The 15,029-nt window shown below is 48.0% G+C and overlaps 1 protein-coding gene across 1 annotated transcript in view; it reads left to right on the top strand.

Annotated features, from left to right (window-relative positions):
• Nucleotides 1-15,029, top strand: part of SH3RF3 (SH3 domain containing ring finger 3) — a 156,122-nt gene that overhangs the window by 101,141 nt on the left and 39,952 nt on the right. The window contains exon 5 of the mRNA XM_040224187.1: nucleotides 5,446-5,519. Within this exon, the coding sequence (XP_040080121.1) occupies nucleotides 5,446-5,519 (74 nt within the window). The remainder of the gene's footprint in view (nucleotides 1-5,445; nucleotides 5,520-15,029) is intronic.

The following is a 15,029-nucleotide window of genomic DNA, read 5'->3' as shown; positions in this document are numbered from 1 at the left end:
CCTCAGTGAGGCCATCAGGAGGGGTGAGAGGTCAAGGGAAGTAGCTGTGCCCATCTCTGGACCCTTGTCACTCAGCTGTTGGGAGGAAGAAGGGGTGCGATCGTTGTGAGTTAAGAGCAGGCCAGCCGGGCTTCGGGGCTTCCCTGGTGGCTCAGCAGTGAAGAATCACCTGCCAATGCAGGAGACACAGGAAGCAGGGGTTCCATCCCTGGGTCAGAAGATCCTCTGGAGAAGGAAATGGCAACCTACTCAAGTATGCTTGCCTGGGAGATACCACGGGCAGAGGAGCCTGGTGGGCTACAGTCCATTGGTTGCAAAGAGTTGGACACAACCCACACTCACTCACAGGGCTGTGAATGGCAGGTGCCAGTGTGGGCGGTGCTTGTGGGCAGTGGTCATGGGTGGTGGACGCTTCTTGGTGGAAAAAGGCCCCACCCATTGACTCAAAGTCAAACCTTACAATGTTCGACAGGTCAGAAGTAGTCCTATAACCGCCTCCCTCATCCCAGCTCGTTAGCGTTTTGCGATTTTCAGCACCTGACTGAATGGTTCCCAAGCTTCCCACTTAAGGGGTCCCTCCCCTTCAGAGTGACCCAGGGAGGCCTATCCGGCTTTTGGCCCAGCTGTGTGGTCCAGTGGGATGAAGGCAGGGGCTGGAGGTGTGTCCTCTGCAGACGGCACTCAAGTGGGTCGGCCAGCTTTTTGGCCTTTTGGAGCTTGCAACCTCGTGGTCTCTATTGCAGCTTCCTTCCACCCTGGGAGCCAGGAGAATCTTGTTGATCAGGCAGGGGCGGTAGCAGACAGACGTGACCTCGGGTGGGTCTGTGGACCTGAGTGGACCTGGAGCCAGAGGCTCAGGGCTGCGTTGAGAGTCTGTGGACCTGTCAGGGCCCCTTCAGGTGAAGTGTGAGTTGAGCCACTTGAGGTGAGCTTGGCCTCCCATCGGCCTCTGTCTTGCGTGGCCAGCCAGCTTTCCCGGGGCCGATGGAGAGAACTGTGGATGTTCTATTGGCACAGCATGATGGCTCCTTCTCCCAGGACAAATTGTTTCCTTCAGATCCTCGGCCTCTGACCTCTAGCTGCCGGTGTGAGTTTGGGCAGCCCAGGCAAGGCTCTGCCCGGCTGGGCTCACCACCCAGACCCTGCCTCCGGGCACCCTGGCCCTGCAGGCTGTTGGCTGTTCTTCTTGGAACTAAGCAAAGAGTTTGGCTGTAAACGTTTTATTCTGAAGTTTCATTTGGGAAGCATGTTCCTGAGACTCTTTTACACCCTGTGTTCCAGCGTGGTAGCAAGTGATGAGTGAACGTGCCCATTTCCCAGCTCCTCAGGGTGATGACAGTGTTTTCTGGACACATACTAAAATGAAAGTGAGATGTTTCTTCTTAGGGTCTTGGTCTGTGTCAAGAAAAGTGACTTGGAGCCCCTTTTAGCAGGGGTGCAGTCCACCAACCCACAGACCGTTTTCCCTTTTATTAATCCCAGTGGGAAATTAAAGGCCTGGTTCCCAGCTACTGCTCAGGGGCCCCGGGAAACGCCGCGGTACGGCCTCCGGCGCCTGGTAACAACCTGACGGTCTAGAATCACTCCTTCTGGGGCTCGTCCTAGACTCCTGTTAAATGCTCCGTGGGCCACTGCTGAACGATGCTAGATGGGTCACTGGGATCGGCCGCCCCGTGGTTAGTGTCCCCGAGGACTGTGCCACCCACGTCTTCACCCTGCTGGCGGCTCCCTTGGTCGGGCTGTGCTAGCTTCCGGGGCTGAGTCCCAGCACGCGGTCATTAGGAGTCTACTGAATAGATTCCGCCTCATCTCAGCGGACACTTTACCATGATGGGTCAGGCAGGCACAGGGCGGGGCCGGGAAGGAGGGGCCAGAGCCGGGGCGGGCGGGAGGGCGGGGGCGGGGCCGGGGCTGGCGGGAGGGCAGGCGAGGGAGAGGGCGAGGGCGGGGCCGAGGCGAGGGCGAGCTAGGCGTCACCAGGAGGCAGGAAGAGTCTGTCCCAGGGCTGCGTTCCCACTAATTTTTATCTGAAAGCTCTGGAGCCGTTTCCTTCCTTCCTTCATCCCTGCCCAGTTCCCTCACTCCTACCAAGCCCTCGCTAATCCCTTCAGGCCCAGAATCATTTAAAAATTCAGTTCAGTTCAGTGGCTCAGTCGTGTCCGACTCTTTGAGGCCCCATGAATCGCAGCACACCAGGCCTCCCTGTGCATCACCAACTCCCGGAGTCCACCAAAACCCATGTCCATTGAGTCGGTGATGCCATCCAACCATCTCATCCTCTGTCGTCCCCTCTCCTCCTGCCCTCAATCCTTCCCAGCATCAGGGTCTTTTCAAATGAGTCAGCTCTTCGCATCAGGTGAAGTATTGGAGTTTCAGCTTCAACATTAGCCCTTCCAGTGAACACCCAGGACTGATCTCCTTTAGAATGGACTGGTTGGATCTCCTTGCAGTCCAAGGGACTCTCAAGAGTCTTCTCCAACACCACAGTTCAAAAGATCAATTCTTTGGCACTCAGCTTTCTTTATAGTCCAACTATAAAAATCAAAGCGGAATCAGCCTCCAGCCCTCAGCTAGGAGACAGGCCCCAGACCTGGCAGGAAGCCTTTTCCACGTGGTCACAGAGGAGGGAATGGGGCTGCACTGAAAGACCTCAGACAGATTTTCTGGGCTTCTGGTCAGCGCCATCTTCAGGGGTGGGCTGCCATGACTTGGAGCCACATGGGATGCCCGGTGCTTCTGAGCCCTTAATCCCGATGCCATGTCTCCCCTGGGGTTAGCAGAGGCCTGCCTCCCAGGCTCCTGGAGGGGCCGCCATGTCTGTGGCCGCGTCCTCCTTCGCTGGGCCTGTGTCCTCAGCTGCCAGTTGGAGACAACCCTCCACCCTCTCTCAGCAGGAACAGAGGTGAAGACAGAACTTGGAGGGGGAGGGTGGGATCCTGCCCCACCAGGAAGTCCCAGAGGGGCTCCCACCACTGGGTACAATGTCAAAGGGGCCTTCATCTGGGCTCCACGCTGCAGGACTGTTGGAGCCCCGGCTCTGGGGGCTTGGTCTCAGATGTTCTTCATCTCTTGGGAAAAGGGGCTATCACAGGTGTGGCCTCTCGTGCCTGCATCCCTGCTCTAATGGAGGGTCTGCCCTGAAATCCCACTTGTTTGCTTGGTGGGCTCTGTCATGTCCATCTCAGCTGAGGGCCAGGTGTCCAGGGAGGGCCCGGCACTGCTCCCCTGTGGCTCCTGTAGGGCATCCTCGTGGCTCCAATGCTGGGTGAGCACCCTGTCCTCCTGCCCCCAGCATCTGTCATCCAGAGTGATGGGCTGGGTCCGTAGGTTCAGCTCTGCGGCTCAGAGCTCAGCCACACCAGCCTATCTCTCCTCTGGCTGGGAGGCGGAGGCAGCCTCATCTGAGCTTGTCTCTTCCGGGTGAATCATGGCTGGAGTGGCTGGAGAGCAGTGAGGTGCAGAGAGACACCGGGGAAGGCTACCTCCAGGCACAGCGGGATTCAGCAGCCACGCCAGGTCATGGGGCTGCACATGTGGTGCCTGTTGGCTGGTAGCTGTTTCAGGAGGCTTTATTTGCACAGGAGCCCTCTGATAAGAGTTGGGTTGTGAGTCTAGCTCCATCCAAGCCAGTCACCTTGTGGGTCTTGCCATCCAGCTGAGGCCCTCCAACAGCACTGTGGCCACAGTGCCCAGATTTGGTCAGCAGAATGGCTGATCAGCAGGGTCACCCCACAGTCCTCTCCTGGCCCCTCCTGCCCCCCCCACAAAGGTGGCATGTATGGAATCCAGGAAACATGTGGTCACATCAACCAAAGCTTGATCTTGAAACAGACCTCAGGTAATTGAACTCTGTCATTCTGTGTATCTCACTTTGAAAATGTATTGGAACCACTCACTGTTGGTAATAAAATGATGGAAAACCTGAACAATTTTTTAAAAATTAACTCAAATCCCGACTCCATAAGTACTGGCTTTATCATCTATATGTAAATTTCCCAATGGAAGCACACTGTCTTTTATAGAAACAAGCTAAACCTGGGTGTCCAGCTCTCTCACCCAGTCCCGTTCGATGTGCTCCATGCAGCTGTCCACACCCACCTGTGCAGGTCCTTCTCCCTGTCATGTGGGGCACGCCGGTCGGCAGACAGAGTCTCAGCTCAGCCTCTGTCCTTCCTCCGCACTTTCTCGAGGCTGAATCTTCACCTCTGACCTCCAATGGCTGCAGAAAGAATGAGGCCAGCATTTCCTTGCTCGCAGCTGTGAATTACTGTGTCTAATATTCCAACTCACCTGAAAGGTGAGGTCCCTTGATGGCCATTTCCTCACCCCTCCAGGCCCTGTCTTCACTGCTTGATTCTTGGGGACCAGGCTTCACAGTTTTGTCTGGTGCCCAGCTGTTCTGAGTGGGGTGCGCCCTGTCCCTGTCGCTGAGCTGTGGTAGGGGCAGAAGTCAGGGCCCAAGGGTGAAACGTGCCTAGGGTCGCAGGCTGAGAGCTCAGGACTCAGGGACCCTGTGCTGATCCTGAATGCACGTGTCCAGGCCGTGCCCCCACTTCTCAGCCCCTGGTCAGCTTCCCGCTGCGTCATCCTCAGGATCCAAGCACATCAGACTCTGTGTCCAGTGCCCAGCCCGTGACCTGCCCCGGGTCTCACACTCCCCACTCCCTTCACTCAGCATCTCTGTCCTGCCAGTTACTAAGGACGGAAACTCAATGCTCCTTGTCTTGCACGCCATTCCTCACCTGAATCCACTTGTCTTGTTAGTAGAGGGGGAATGATAGCCCCAAATATGTCCAACCCTGATCCCCAGAACTCATGAGTGTTTTGCCTTCCTTGGCAGGAGACCAGGAAATGGAGCTAAGAGACAGCTCTGGACCCTCTGGGCCATTGTAACCTTCTGAGAGGAGTCCAGAGGGCCAGAGTCAGTGAGAAGCAAGACCGACCCCCGGGGTCCTCCCCTGTTGAGTTTCCTGGAGCTGCTGTAGCAAACCGGGTGGACTGGCTCCTTCTGCCTCAGCCAGCCCCTCAGCAGCTCACCGTGTGCCTGTCATCTTGCAGAGTGGACCCTTGAGGTTTTGCACGCCTGGTCAGGCGAGATGCTGTTTCACATCCTGTCCGCTCTAGCTGCTGTGTTCACAGTGGAAAGACTGGTTTTCCTTAGCGCTCAGGGATGTTGTTTTAAATAAGCTTACATCTTGAAGCATGAAAAGTTTTGTCTGGCTTTTCTTGGACAAACACAGGAGTAACTAATTCAAGTCCTGAGAATAAAGGCAGCCCTCTCCCCCACCCCCCATCTCCTTGCACATTGAATGCTGCATCCGCTGTCCAACCAGACGTGGGCAGGAGCGGTTTCCTGAGCTGCTGTGGGAGGGACAGGGTTCACTGGCTGCCAGGCTCCCCCTGGAGCCTGCAGTCCACTCACTGTGTCTTCTTGTCTGTTTCCAGGACTCCTCGGCCGGATCCACCCCAGCAACTGAACAGCAGAGCACGGCTCCCAGAGTCCAGCTGCCTCTCAATGTGTGAGCTGCCATTTATGTGTTGGGCCCCAGCTTTCAGTACCTACACCCACCCTACTAGCGTGTCTGTGTGGGGTTTTCTAGTGTGTCACCCACTTGGTTCTGTGCTCTCAGGACTGCTGATGCGGCAGCCTGATAGAGCAGGTTGGCAGGTTCATCAGCGTCTCTGCTTCTCCAACATTCAGTGAGAGCAGGAGGGTGGTCCAGACACTTGACACCGACTAATCACTCAGGAAAGGGCCCCAGAAGACCCTGAGCAGGTGGGCGTGGGCCCCATGGGGCAGAGGGTGACCGGAGAAGCGGGTGCCACCAACGGCGCAGACGCAGCCTCCGGCCGTCCCACTCCCCAAAACGAGCTGCTCGTCATCACCAAATCGAGCCAGTTGAACGCTGCTGGGAAGTGAAATGTTTGTCTATTAAGAGAATCTGCTCTTGTTAAATGACAGCCTCTAAAAAATATGCCATTTAGCGTCGCTGTTCAGGAGCGTTCTGAAGAGCACCCTGCCGGCTGCTGTCGAGTAACTGCTGTTCAGCTACTTGAACGAACATTTAAGGTGGAGAATGTGAATGTGGCAAACAACGTGGCAGGGTGGAAAGCTCCCAGGGTCCAGAACGGCCAGAGTGTCAGCCTGTGTCGCTGCGGAACACTGAGGGTCTCGAGCACGCGAGGCTTTCACAGTGCAGCTTGCCTGTCTTAGGTAGGATTCCCAGGAGGCGACTGCGTCCGTCCGCTTTGCAGGCTCGGCTTCCCTTCAGAGTCCAGACCCGACGCGCGCCCTCTTCTGGCGGCAGATGGGAATCCCCGAGCGCCTCCGTTACCTGCTCGCCTGTGGGAACTGGGTTCTTGCCACAACTGACCCAACCAAGGGCCTGGGGACCCGCCCCTTTTACACAGCTTCCTGAGGGGACGCAGGTTAGTAGGTGCTGTCTAGAGTCTTCAGGAAGAAATTCAGGACAAGACTGGACAGGAGGCGCTCTCTTCCAGCCAGGTCTCCGCTTCAGCCTGGGGACGGGGCACCAGGGCAGGCCGGGCAGTCATCTCACTCTTGAAAACTGGGTGCCAGATCCTTTTCTGAAGAAGCACCGTGTTCTGTGGGAGACACTGGGGCTCCTATCGCTTCCTGAATGTGAGACGAGACAGGAGAGCTCTTCAAGGACAAGCCCAGGGGTTTCGTCTTGGCATCCCCAACAAGGTGCCTGGCATGCAGGCTCTCAGGAGCTATTCCCTTGTTCAGAGACAGCCAATCCTCCCCTGCTGGACGCTGAGGGTCCTGGTGGCAACCCACCCCCTGCTCTTGGGCCCCAGTCAGCCACCCAAGAAGGCGGCTCTGCCTCGGACCCCAGAAGGTTACCAGTTCCAGGAGTATCACCCCAGTGAGCCATCAGAACATTCTGGAGGCCTCAGCCACCTAAGGACCCTCCGTATCACAGGGAGCTTAAGTTTGGGGCAGAGCGTGTAGGGACTTATTTCTCCCCCAGACCCCCCACACCACCCTGGGGCTTGAGGGGTCAGTGTGGTCCCCAGCCCCCTGCCCACTCCCTCTGCCTCACCCCAGAGCATGGCTGTTTGGGTGGAGATCTTCGTTTAGCTGACAGAAGGGAGTCCGATCCATTTTTCAAAGGATAATGAGCATTTTGACAGTAATGTGTCTGCTGGTCATGGTGGTCATCACCTGGATAGTGGCCAGCATGAGTTTAACTGGCTACTGTATCTTAATGTGTGTATTCTGTAGCTCTATCTTTTGAAATATAGCTTAGTTCTTTTCTCAGGGTTTCTTTGGATATTTGATGTCTTTTGTGATTTCATACAAATTTTAGAATTATTTGTTTTAGTTCTATGAAAAATGCCATTGAAATTTTCATAGGGATTGTATTGAACCTATAGACTGTCTTGGGTGGTATGAACATTTTAACAATATTTACTGTTCTAATCCTTGAGCACAAAATATCTTTCCACTTATTGTGTCTTCTTCAGTTTCTTTCATCAATGTCTTACAGTTTTCATTGTTTTCACCTCCTTGGTTAAATTTATTCCTAGATATTATATTCTTTTTGATGCAGTTGCAAATAGTATTGTATTCTTCATTTTTCTTTTGGATAGCTTGTTGCTAGATTTCTATATATTAACATCATATGCTGCAACTTTATTAAATTCATTGAAGATTTCTAGTAGTTTCTTTGTGGCATCTTCTGTATTTTCTATGTATAGTATCATGTCATCTGCAAACAGTGACAATTTTACTTCTTTTCCCACATGGATTTCTCTTTTTCTTGTTGGATTGCTATGATTAGGACTTCCAGTATTATGTTGAAAAAAAGGGGCAAGAGTGGGCGTCCTTCTGTTGTTCCTGATATTAGAGGAAATGCTCGCTGTTGAGTATTATGTTTTGTTTTTGGTATTTTTCAGTCCTAAGTCATTTCTGACTCTTTGCAACTCCATGGACTGCCACACACCAGGCTCCCCTGTTCTCCACTATCTCCTGAAGTTTGCTCAAACTCATGTCCTTTGAATTGGTGATGGTATCTAACCATCTCATCCTCTGCTGGCCCCTTCTCCTTTTGCCTTCAGTCTTTCACAGCATCAGGGTCTTTTCTATTGAGTTGACTCTTCTCATCAGGTGGCCAAAATATTGGAGCTTCAGCATTGGTCCTTCCAATGAATATACAGGGTTGATTTCCTTTAGAATTGACTGGTTCGATTTCCTTGCAGTTCAAGGGACTGTCAAGAGTCTTCTCCAGTACTATAATTCAAAAGCATCAGTCCTTCAGCACTCACCTTCTTTATGGTCCAACTCTCACATCTGTACATGACTATGCTTTGACTATATGGACCTTTGTCAGCAAAGTGATGTTTCTGCTTTTTGCTGTCTAGGTTTGTCATAGCTTTCCTTCCAAGGAGCAAGCATCTTTCAGTTTTGTGGCTACAGTCATAATCTGCAGTGATTTTGGAGCCCAAGAAAAGAAAATCTGTCACTGCTTCCACTTTTTCCCCTTCTGTTTGCCATGAAGTGATGGGACCTGATGCCATGATCTTAGATTTTTTGAATGTTGAGTTTTAAGTCAGCTTTTTCACTTTCATCAAGAGGCTCTTTAGTTCCTCTTTGCTTTCTACCTTTAGAGTGGTATCATCTGCCTATCTGAGGTGGTTGATATTTTTCCTGGCAGTCTTGATTCCAGCTTGTGCTTCATCCAGCCCTACATTTCACATGATGTAGTCTGCATATAAGTTAAATAAGCAGGGTGACAATATACAGCCTTGAGCTACTCCTTTCCCAATTTTGAACCAGTCAGTTTTTCCATGTCTGGTTCTAGCTGTTGCTTCTTGACCTGCATACAGATTTCTCAGGAGGCAGGTACTCCCAGGTACTCCCATCTCTTTAGGAATTTCCCACAGTTTGTTGTGATCCACACAGTCAAAGGCTTTAGTGTAGTCAATGAAGCAGGTGCTTTTCTGGAATTCCCTTGCTTTCTCTACGATCCAAGGAAAGTTGGCAATTTGATCTCCGGTTCCTCTGCCTTTTCTAAAACCAGCTTGTACATCTGGAAGTTCTTGGTTCACATACTGCTAATGCCTAGCTTGAAGGATTTTGAGCATAAACTTACTAGCATGTGAAATGAGCACACTTGTACGATAGCTTGAACATTCTTTGGCATTGCCCTTCTTTGGGATTGGAAAGAAACTTACCTTTTCCAGTCCTGTGGCTACTGCTGAGTTTTCCAAATTTGCTGATGTATTGAGTGCAGGACTTTGACAGCATCATCTTTTAGGATTTTAAATAGCTCAGCTGAAATTCCATCACCTCCACTAGCTTTGTTTATAGTATGCTTTCTAAGGCCCACTTGACTTAACACTCCAGGATGTCTGGCTTTAAGTGAGTGACCACACCAACATGGGTCATTAAGATCTTTTTTTATAGTTCTTCTGTGTATTCTTGCCACCTCTTTTTAATCTCTTCTGCGTCCATTAGGTCCTTGCCATTTCTGTCCTTTGTTGTGCCCATCCTTGCATGAAATGTTCCCTTTATACTTTCAGTTTTTTTGAAGAGATCTCTAATCTTTCCCATTTGATTGTTTTTCTTCTATTTCTTTGCACTGTTCATATAAGAAGACCTTCTTATCTCTCCCTGCTGTTCTCTGGAACTCTGTATTCAGTTGGGTCAGTCAGTCAGTCAGTTCAGTCGCTCAGTTGTGTCTGACTCTTTGCGACCCCATGGACTGCAACACGCCAGGCCTCCCTGTCTATTACCAACTCCCAGAGTTTACTCAAACTCATGTCCATTGAGTCAGTGATGCCATCCAACCATCTCATCCTCTGTCATCCCCTTGTTCTCTCATCTTCAATCTTTCCCAGTATCAAGGTCTTTTCTAATGAGTCAGCTCTTCGCATCAGGTGGCCAAAGTATTGGAGTTTCAGCTTCAGCATCAGTCCTTCCAATGAACATTCAGGACTGATTTCCTTTAGGATGGACTGGTTTGATCTCCTTGCAGTTCAAGTGGCTCTCAAGAGTCTTCTCCAACACCACAGTTCAAAATCATCAATTCTTCAGCACTCAGCTTTCTTTATAGTCCAACTCTCACATCCATACATGATTACTAGAAAAACCATAGATAGCCTTGACTAGATGGACCTTTGTTGGCAAAGTAATATCTCTGCTTTTTAATACGCTCTCTAGATTGGTCATAATTTTTCTTCCAAGGAGTAAGTGTCTTTTTATTTCATGGCTGCAGTCACCATCTGCAGTGATTTGGGAGCCCCCCAAAATAAAGTCTGCCACTGTTTCCACTGTTTCTCCATCTATTTGCCATGAAGTAATGGGACAAGAAGCCATGATTTTTGCTTTCTGAATGTTGAGCTTTAAGCCAACTTTTTCATTCTCCTCTTTCACTTTCATCAAGAGGCTCTTTAGTTCTTCACTTTCTGCCATAACAGTGGTGTCATCTGCATATCTGAGGTTATTGATATTTCTCCCAGCCATCTTGATTCTAGCTTGTGCTATATACAGCCAAAGGTTTCTCATGATGTACTCTGCGTATAAGTTAAATAAGCAAGGTGACAATACACAGCCTTGACATACTCCTTTTCCTATTTGGAACCAGTCTGTTGTTCCATGTCCAGTTCTAACTGTTGCTTCCTGACCTGCAACAGATTTCTTAAGAGGCAGGTCAGGTGGTCTGGTATTCCCATCTCTTTGAGAATTTTCCACACTTTGTTGTGATCCACACAGTCAAAGGCTTTGGTATAGTCAGTAAAGCAGAAATAAATGTTTTTCTGGAACTCTCTTGCTCTTTTGATGATCGAGCGGATGTTGGCAATTTGAGCTCTGGTTCCTCTGCCTTTTCTAAAACCAGCTTGAACATCTGGAAGTTCACGGTTCACATACTGTTGAAGCCTGGCTTGGAGAATTTTGAGTATTACTTTACTAGCATGTGAAATGAGTGCAATTGTGCAGTATTTTGAGCATTCTTTGGCATTGCCTTTCATTGGGATTGGAATGAAAACTAACCTTTTCCAGTCCTGTGGCCACTGCTGAGTTTTCCAAATTTGCTGGCATATTGAGTGCAACACTTTCATAGCATCATCTTTTAAGATCTGAAATAGTTCAACTGGAATTCCATCACCTCCACTAACTTTGTTCGTAGTGATGCTTCCTAAGGCCCACTTGACTTCACATTCCAGGATGTCTGGCTCTAGGTGAATGATCACACCACCATGATTATCTGGGTCATGATCTTTTTTGTACAGTTCTTCTGTGTATTCTTGCCACCTCTTCTTAATATCTTCTGCTTCTGTTAGGTCCATACCATTTCTGTACTTTATTGAGCCCATCTTTGCATGAAATGTTCCCTTGTTATCTCTAATTTTCTTGAAGAGATCTCTGGTCTTTCCCATTCTATTGTTTTCCTCTATTTCTTTGTACTGATCACTGAGGAAGGCTTTCTTATCTCTCCTTGCTATTCTTTGGAACTCTGCATTCAAATGGGTATATTTTTCCTTTTCTCCTTTGCTTTTCACTTCTCTTCTTTTCTCAGCTATTTGTAAGGCCTCCCCAGACAGCCATTTTGCTTTTTTGCATTTCTTTTTCTTGGGGATGGTCTTGCTCCCTGTCTCCTGTACAATGTCACGAACCTCCATCCGTAGTTCATCAGGGGCTCTGTCTATCAGATATTAGTCAGGTATATCTTTCCCTTTATCCTTTCTTTGCCTTTTACTTCTCTTCTTTCCTCAGTTATTTGTAAAGCCTCTGTAGATGATCACTTTGCCTTCTTGCATTTCTTTTTCTTTGGAATGGTTTAGATCACTGCCTCCTGTACAATGTACAATGTCATTGTACAGGACAAGCATGAACCTCCATCCATAGTTCTTCAAGCACACTGTCTACAGGATCTAATCCCTTGAATCTGTTCATCAGCACCACTGCATAGTCATAAGGGACTTGATTTAGGTCATGCCTGAATGGCCTAGTAGCTTTCCCCTACTTTCTTCAATTTAAGCCTGACTTTTGCAGTGAGGAGCTAATAATCTGAGCCAACTCTAGGTCTTGATTTTGGTTACTGTATAGAGTTTCTCCATCTTCAGCCCTGAAGAATATAATCAGTCTGATTGCGGTATTGACCACGTGGTGATGTCTGTGTGTAGAGCTGTCTCTTGTGTTATTGGAAGAGGGTGTTTGCTATGACCAGTGTGTTCTCTTGATGTTAGCTGTAGGCTTATCATATATAGCTCTTATTATGTTGAGATATGTTTGTTCAGTATCCAGTTTGTTGAGAGTTTTTATCATAAGTAGATATTGAATTTTGTCAAACATTTTTTCCAATATTTACTGAGATGATCATATGGTTTTTATTCTTCAGTTTGTTAATATGGAGTATCTATCACACTGATTTGCAGATGTTAAGCCATTCTTGCATCCCTGGAATAAGTCCACTTGGTCACAACGTATTAACCTTTTAGTATATTTTTGAATTTGATTTACTAACATTTTTAAAGATCTTTGCACCTATGTTTGTCACAAACAACCTGCAATTTGATATTAAATCTTTGAATATTTTGTGGAATTTGTCAGTGAAGCCCTAACTCAGGAAACACGAAAAATTTCAAAGAAATAATTGAATCTTACAGCTAAAGGACTAGAAAAAAGAAGGAAAAACAAAACTGAATGTTAATAGAAGGAAATAATAAATATCAGAGCAGAAATAAATAAAATAGAGAGTAAGAAAACAACAGAAATGATCAGTGAAACTAACATTATTTCTTTGTTTTTTCTTGGGAGAATTTTGATCACTAACTTTGTCTGCTAACTTGTAATCAGTCAGTTCAGATTTTCTCTTTCTTCAGTCTTGGAAGATCATATGTTTCTAGAAATCTTTTCATTTCTTCCAGATTGTTGGCATATGATTGTTCTCGGTGGTCTCTTATGATCCTTTATATTTCTGTGGTGTCAGTTATAACTTCTTTTTCTCCTTTCTGATGTTATTGTTTGGACCAGTTCTCTTTTTTTCTTGATAAGGCTAGCTAGAAGTTGGAGTATTTATCTTCTCAAAGAACCAGCTCTTAATTTCATTGATGATTTCTGTTGTTTTCTGTTGATCTGTTGATCATTTCTGTTTAGGTGTATGGTTTGATTATTTGAGATTTTTCATTTCCTGAAGTAGGCTCCTATCACTATAAACTTCCCTCTTAGAACTGCTTTTGCAGTGATCCATAGATTTTGGATCATTGTGGTTCCATTTTCATTTGTTTCTAGGTATTTCTAAAATTTCTTCTTTAAATTTCTTTTCAGTGGCCCATTCATGTTCTTTAATTTTGATGTTTTTTTGGTTTGCTCCAATTTTTCTTTTGATTGATTTCTGGTTTCCCACAACTGTGGTCAAGAAGATGCTCAATATGATTTCCATCCTTCTAAATTCACGGAGGACTGTCTGTAAACTGATGTGATTTATCCTGGAGAACCTTCTGTGTGTGCTTGAGAAGAATATGCATCCTGCTGCTTTTGGATGGACTGTTCTGTATGTGTCCATTAGGTCCACTGAGTCCATTCTTCTGGGTTTGGTGTGAGCATCGTGATGACCATTACTGTTAACTCTTTAATGGATAGATTGCTTATCTCTATTTTGTTTAGTTCTTTCTCTGAGGCTTTATCTTTTCTTTCAGTTGCAACATACACTTCTGTCTCCTCATTTTGCCTGATTCTCTATGTTTGTGTCTGTGTATCAGTAAATCATCTGTGTCTCCATGTCTTGAAGGAGTGGCCTTGTTTAGGAGATATCCTGTGGGGCCCAGAGGCACCAGCCTGCCTGGCCACCAGAGCCAGGCACTCGAGGGTCCCCTCTGTGGGCGGTGTGTTCCCCCCTGTTGTGGGGGGCTGTAGTTACTGCTTAGGCACACTGGTATGTGGGCCCAGCCACAGCAGCTGCTGGACAGTGGTGGGCAGAGCTCTCACTCAGCCAGGGTGAGACCTCACCTAGGTGCAGGGGTGGGTGGGCTTCATCAGGGTACACCCACTGATGCTGACGGGTTAGCGTCACTCAGTTGCATCCAACTCTTCGCAACCTAACAGAACTGCAACACACCAGGCTTCCCTGTCCTTCACTGTCTCCCAGAGTTTGCTGAAACTCATGTCCATTGAGTCGGTGATTCTGTCCAACTATCTCATCCTCTGTCATTCCCTTCTCCTCCTGCCTTCAGTCTTTCCCAACATCAGGGTCTTTTCTAATGAGTCAGCCCTTTGCTTTAGGTAGTCAAAGTATTGGAGCTTCAGCATCAGTCCTTGCAGTGAATATTCAGGGTTGATTTCCTTTAGGATTGACTGGTTTGATCTCCTTGCAGTCCAAGGAGATTCAAGTCTTACAGTCCAAGACTCTCAAGAGTCTTCTCCAGCACCACAGTTCAAAAGCATCAATTCTTCGGCACCCAGCTTTCTCTATAGTCCAACTCTCACATCCATACATGGCTACTGGAAAAACCATAGCTTTGACTAGACGGACCTTTGTTGGCAAAGTAATATCTCTGCTTTTTAATATGCTGTCTAGGTTTGTCATAGCTTTTCTTCCAAGAAGCAAGCGTCTTTTAATTTCATGGCTGAAGTCACCATCCACGATGATTTTGGAGCCCAAGAAAATAGTCTGTCACTGTTTCTATTGTTTCCCCATCTATTTGCCATAAAGTGATAGGACCGGATGCCATGATCTTCGTTTTTTGAATGTTGAGTTTTAAGCCAGCTTTTTCCACTCTCCTCTTTCACCTTCAAGAGACTTTTTAGTTCCTGTTCGCTTCCTGCCATAAGGGTGGTGTCATCTGCATATCTGAGGTTATTGATATTTTTGCCAGTATGAAAAGGCAAAAAGATATGACAAGTTAGATGGAACATCCCAAAATTGTACCCACTGGGTGACATAAGCAAGGTAGCCTGCAATTTCTGAAATGGTTCCGGCTAGTGAGTCAGTCCCCAGGGATCATCCCCCCAGCTCCTGACCCTTGGCAGATGCTGCCACATTACTCAGTGGCCTGTGCGC

This window comes from Oryx dammah, unplaced genomic scaffold, assembly GCF_014754425.2.
Source record: "Oryx dammah isolate SB20612 unplaced genomic scaffold, SCBI_Odam_1.1 HiC_scaffold_25, whole genome shotgun sequence".
NCBI lineage: Eukaryota > Metazoa > Chordata > Mammalia > Artiodactyla > Bovidae > Oryx > Oryx dammah.
Note: the sequence above shows the minus strand (reverse complement) of the source record. Positions and strands in the feature narration are given on the sequence as shown.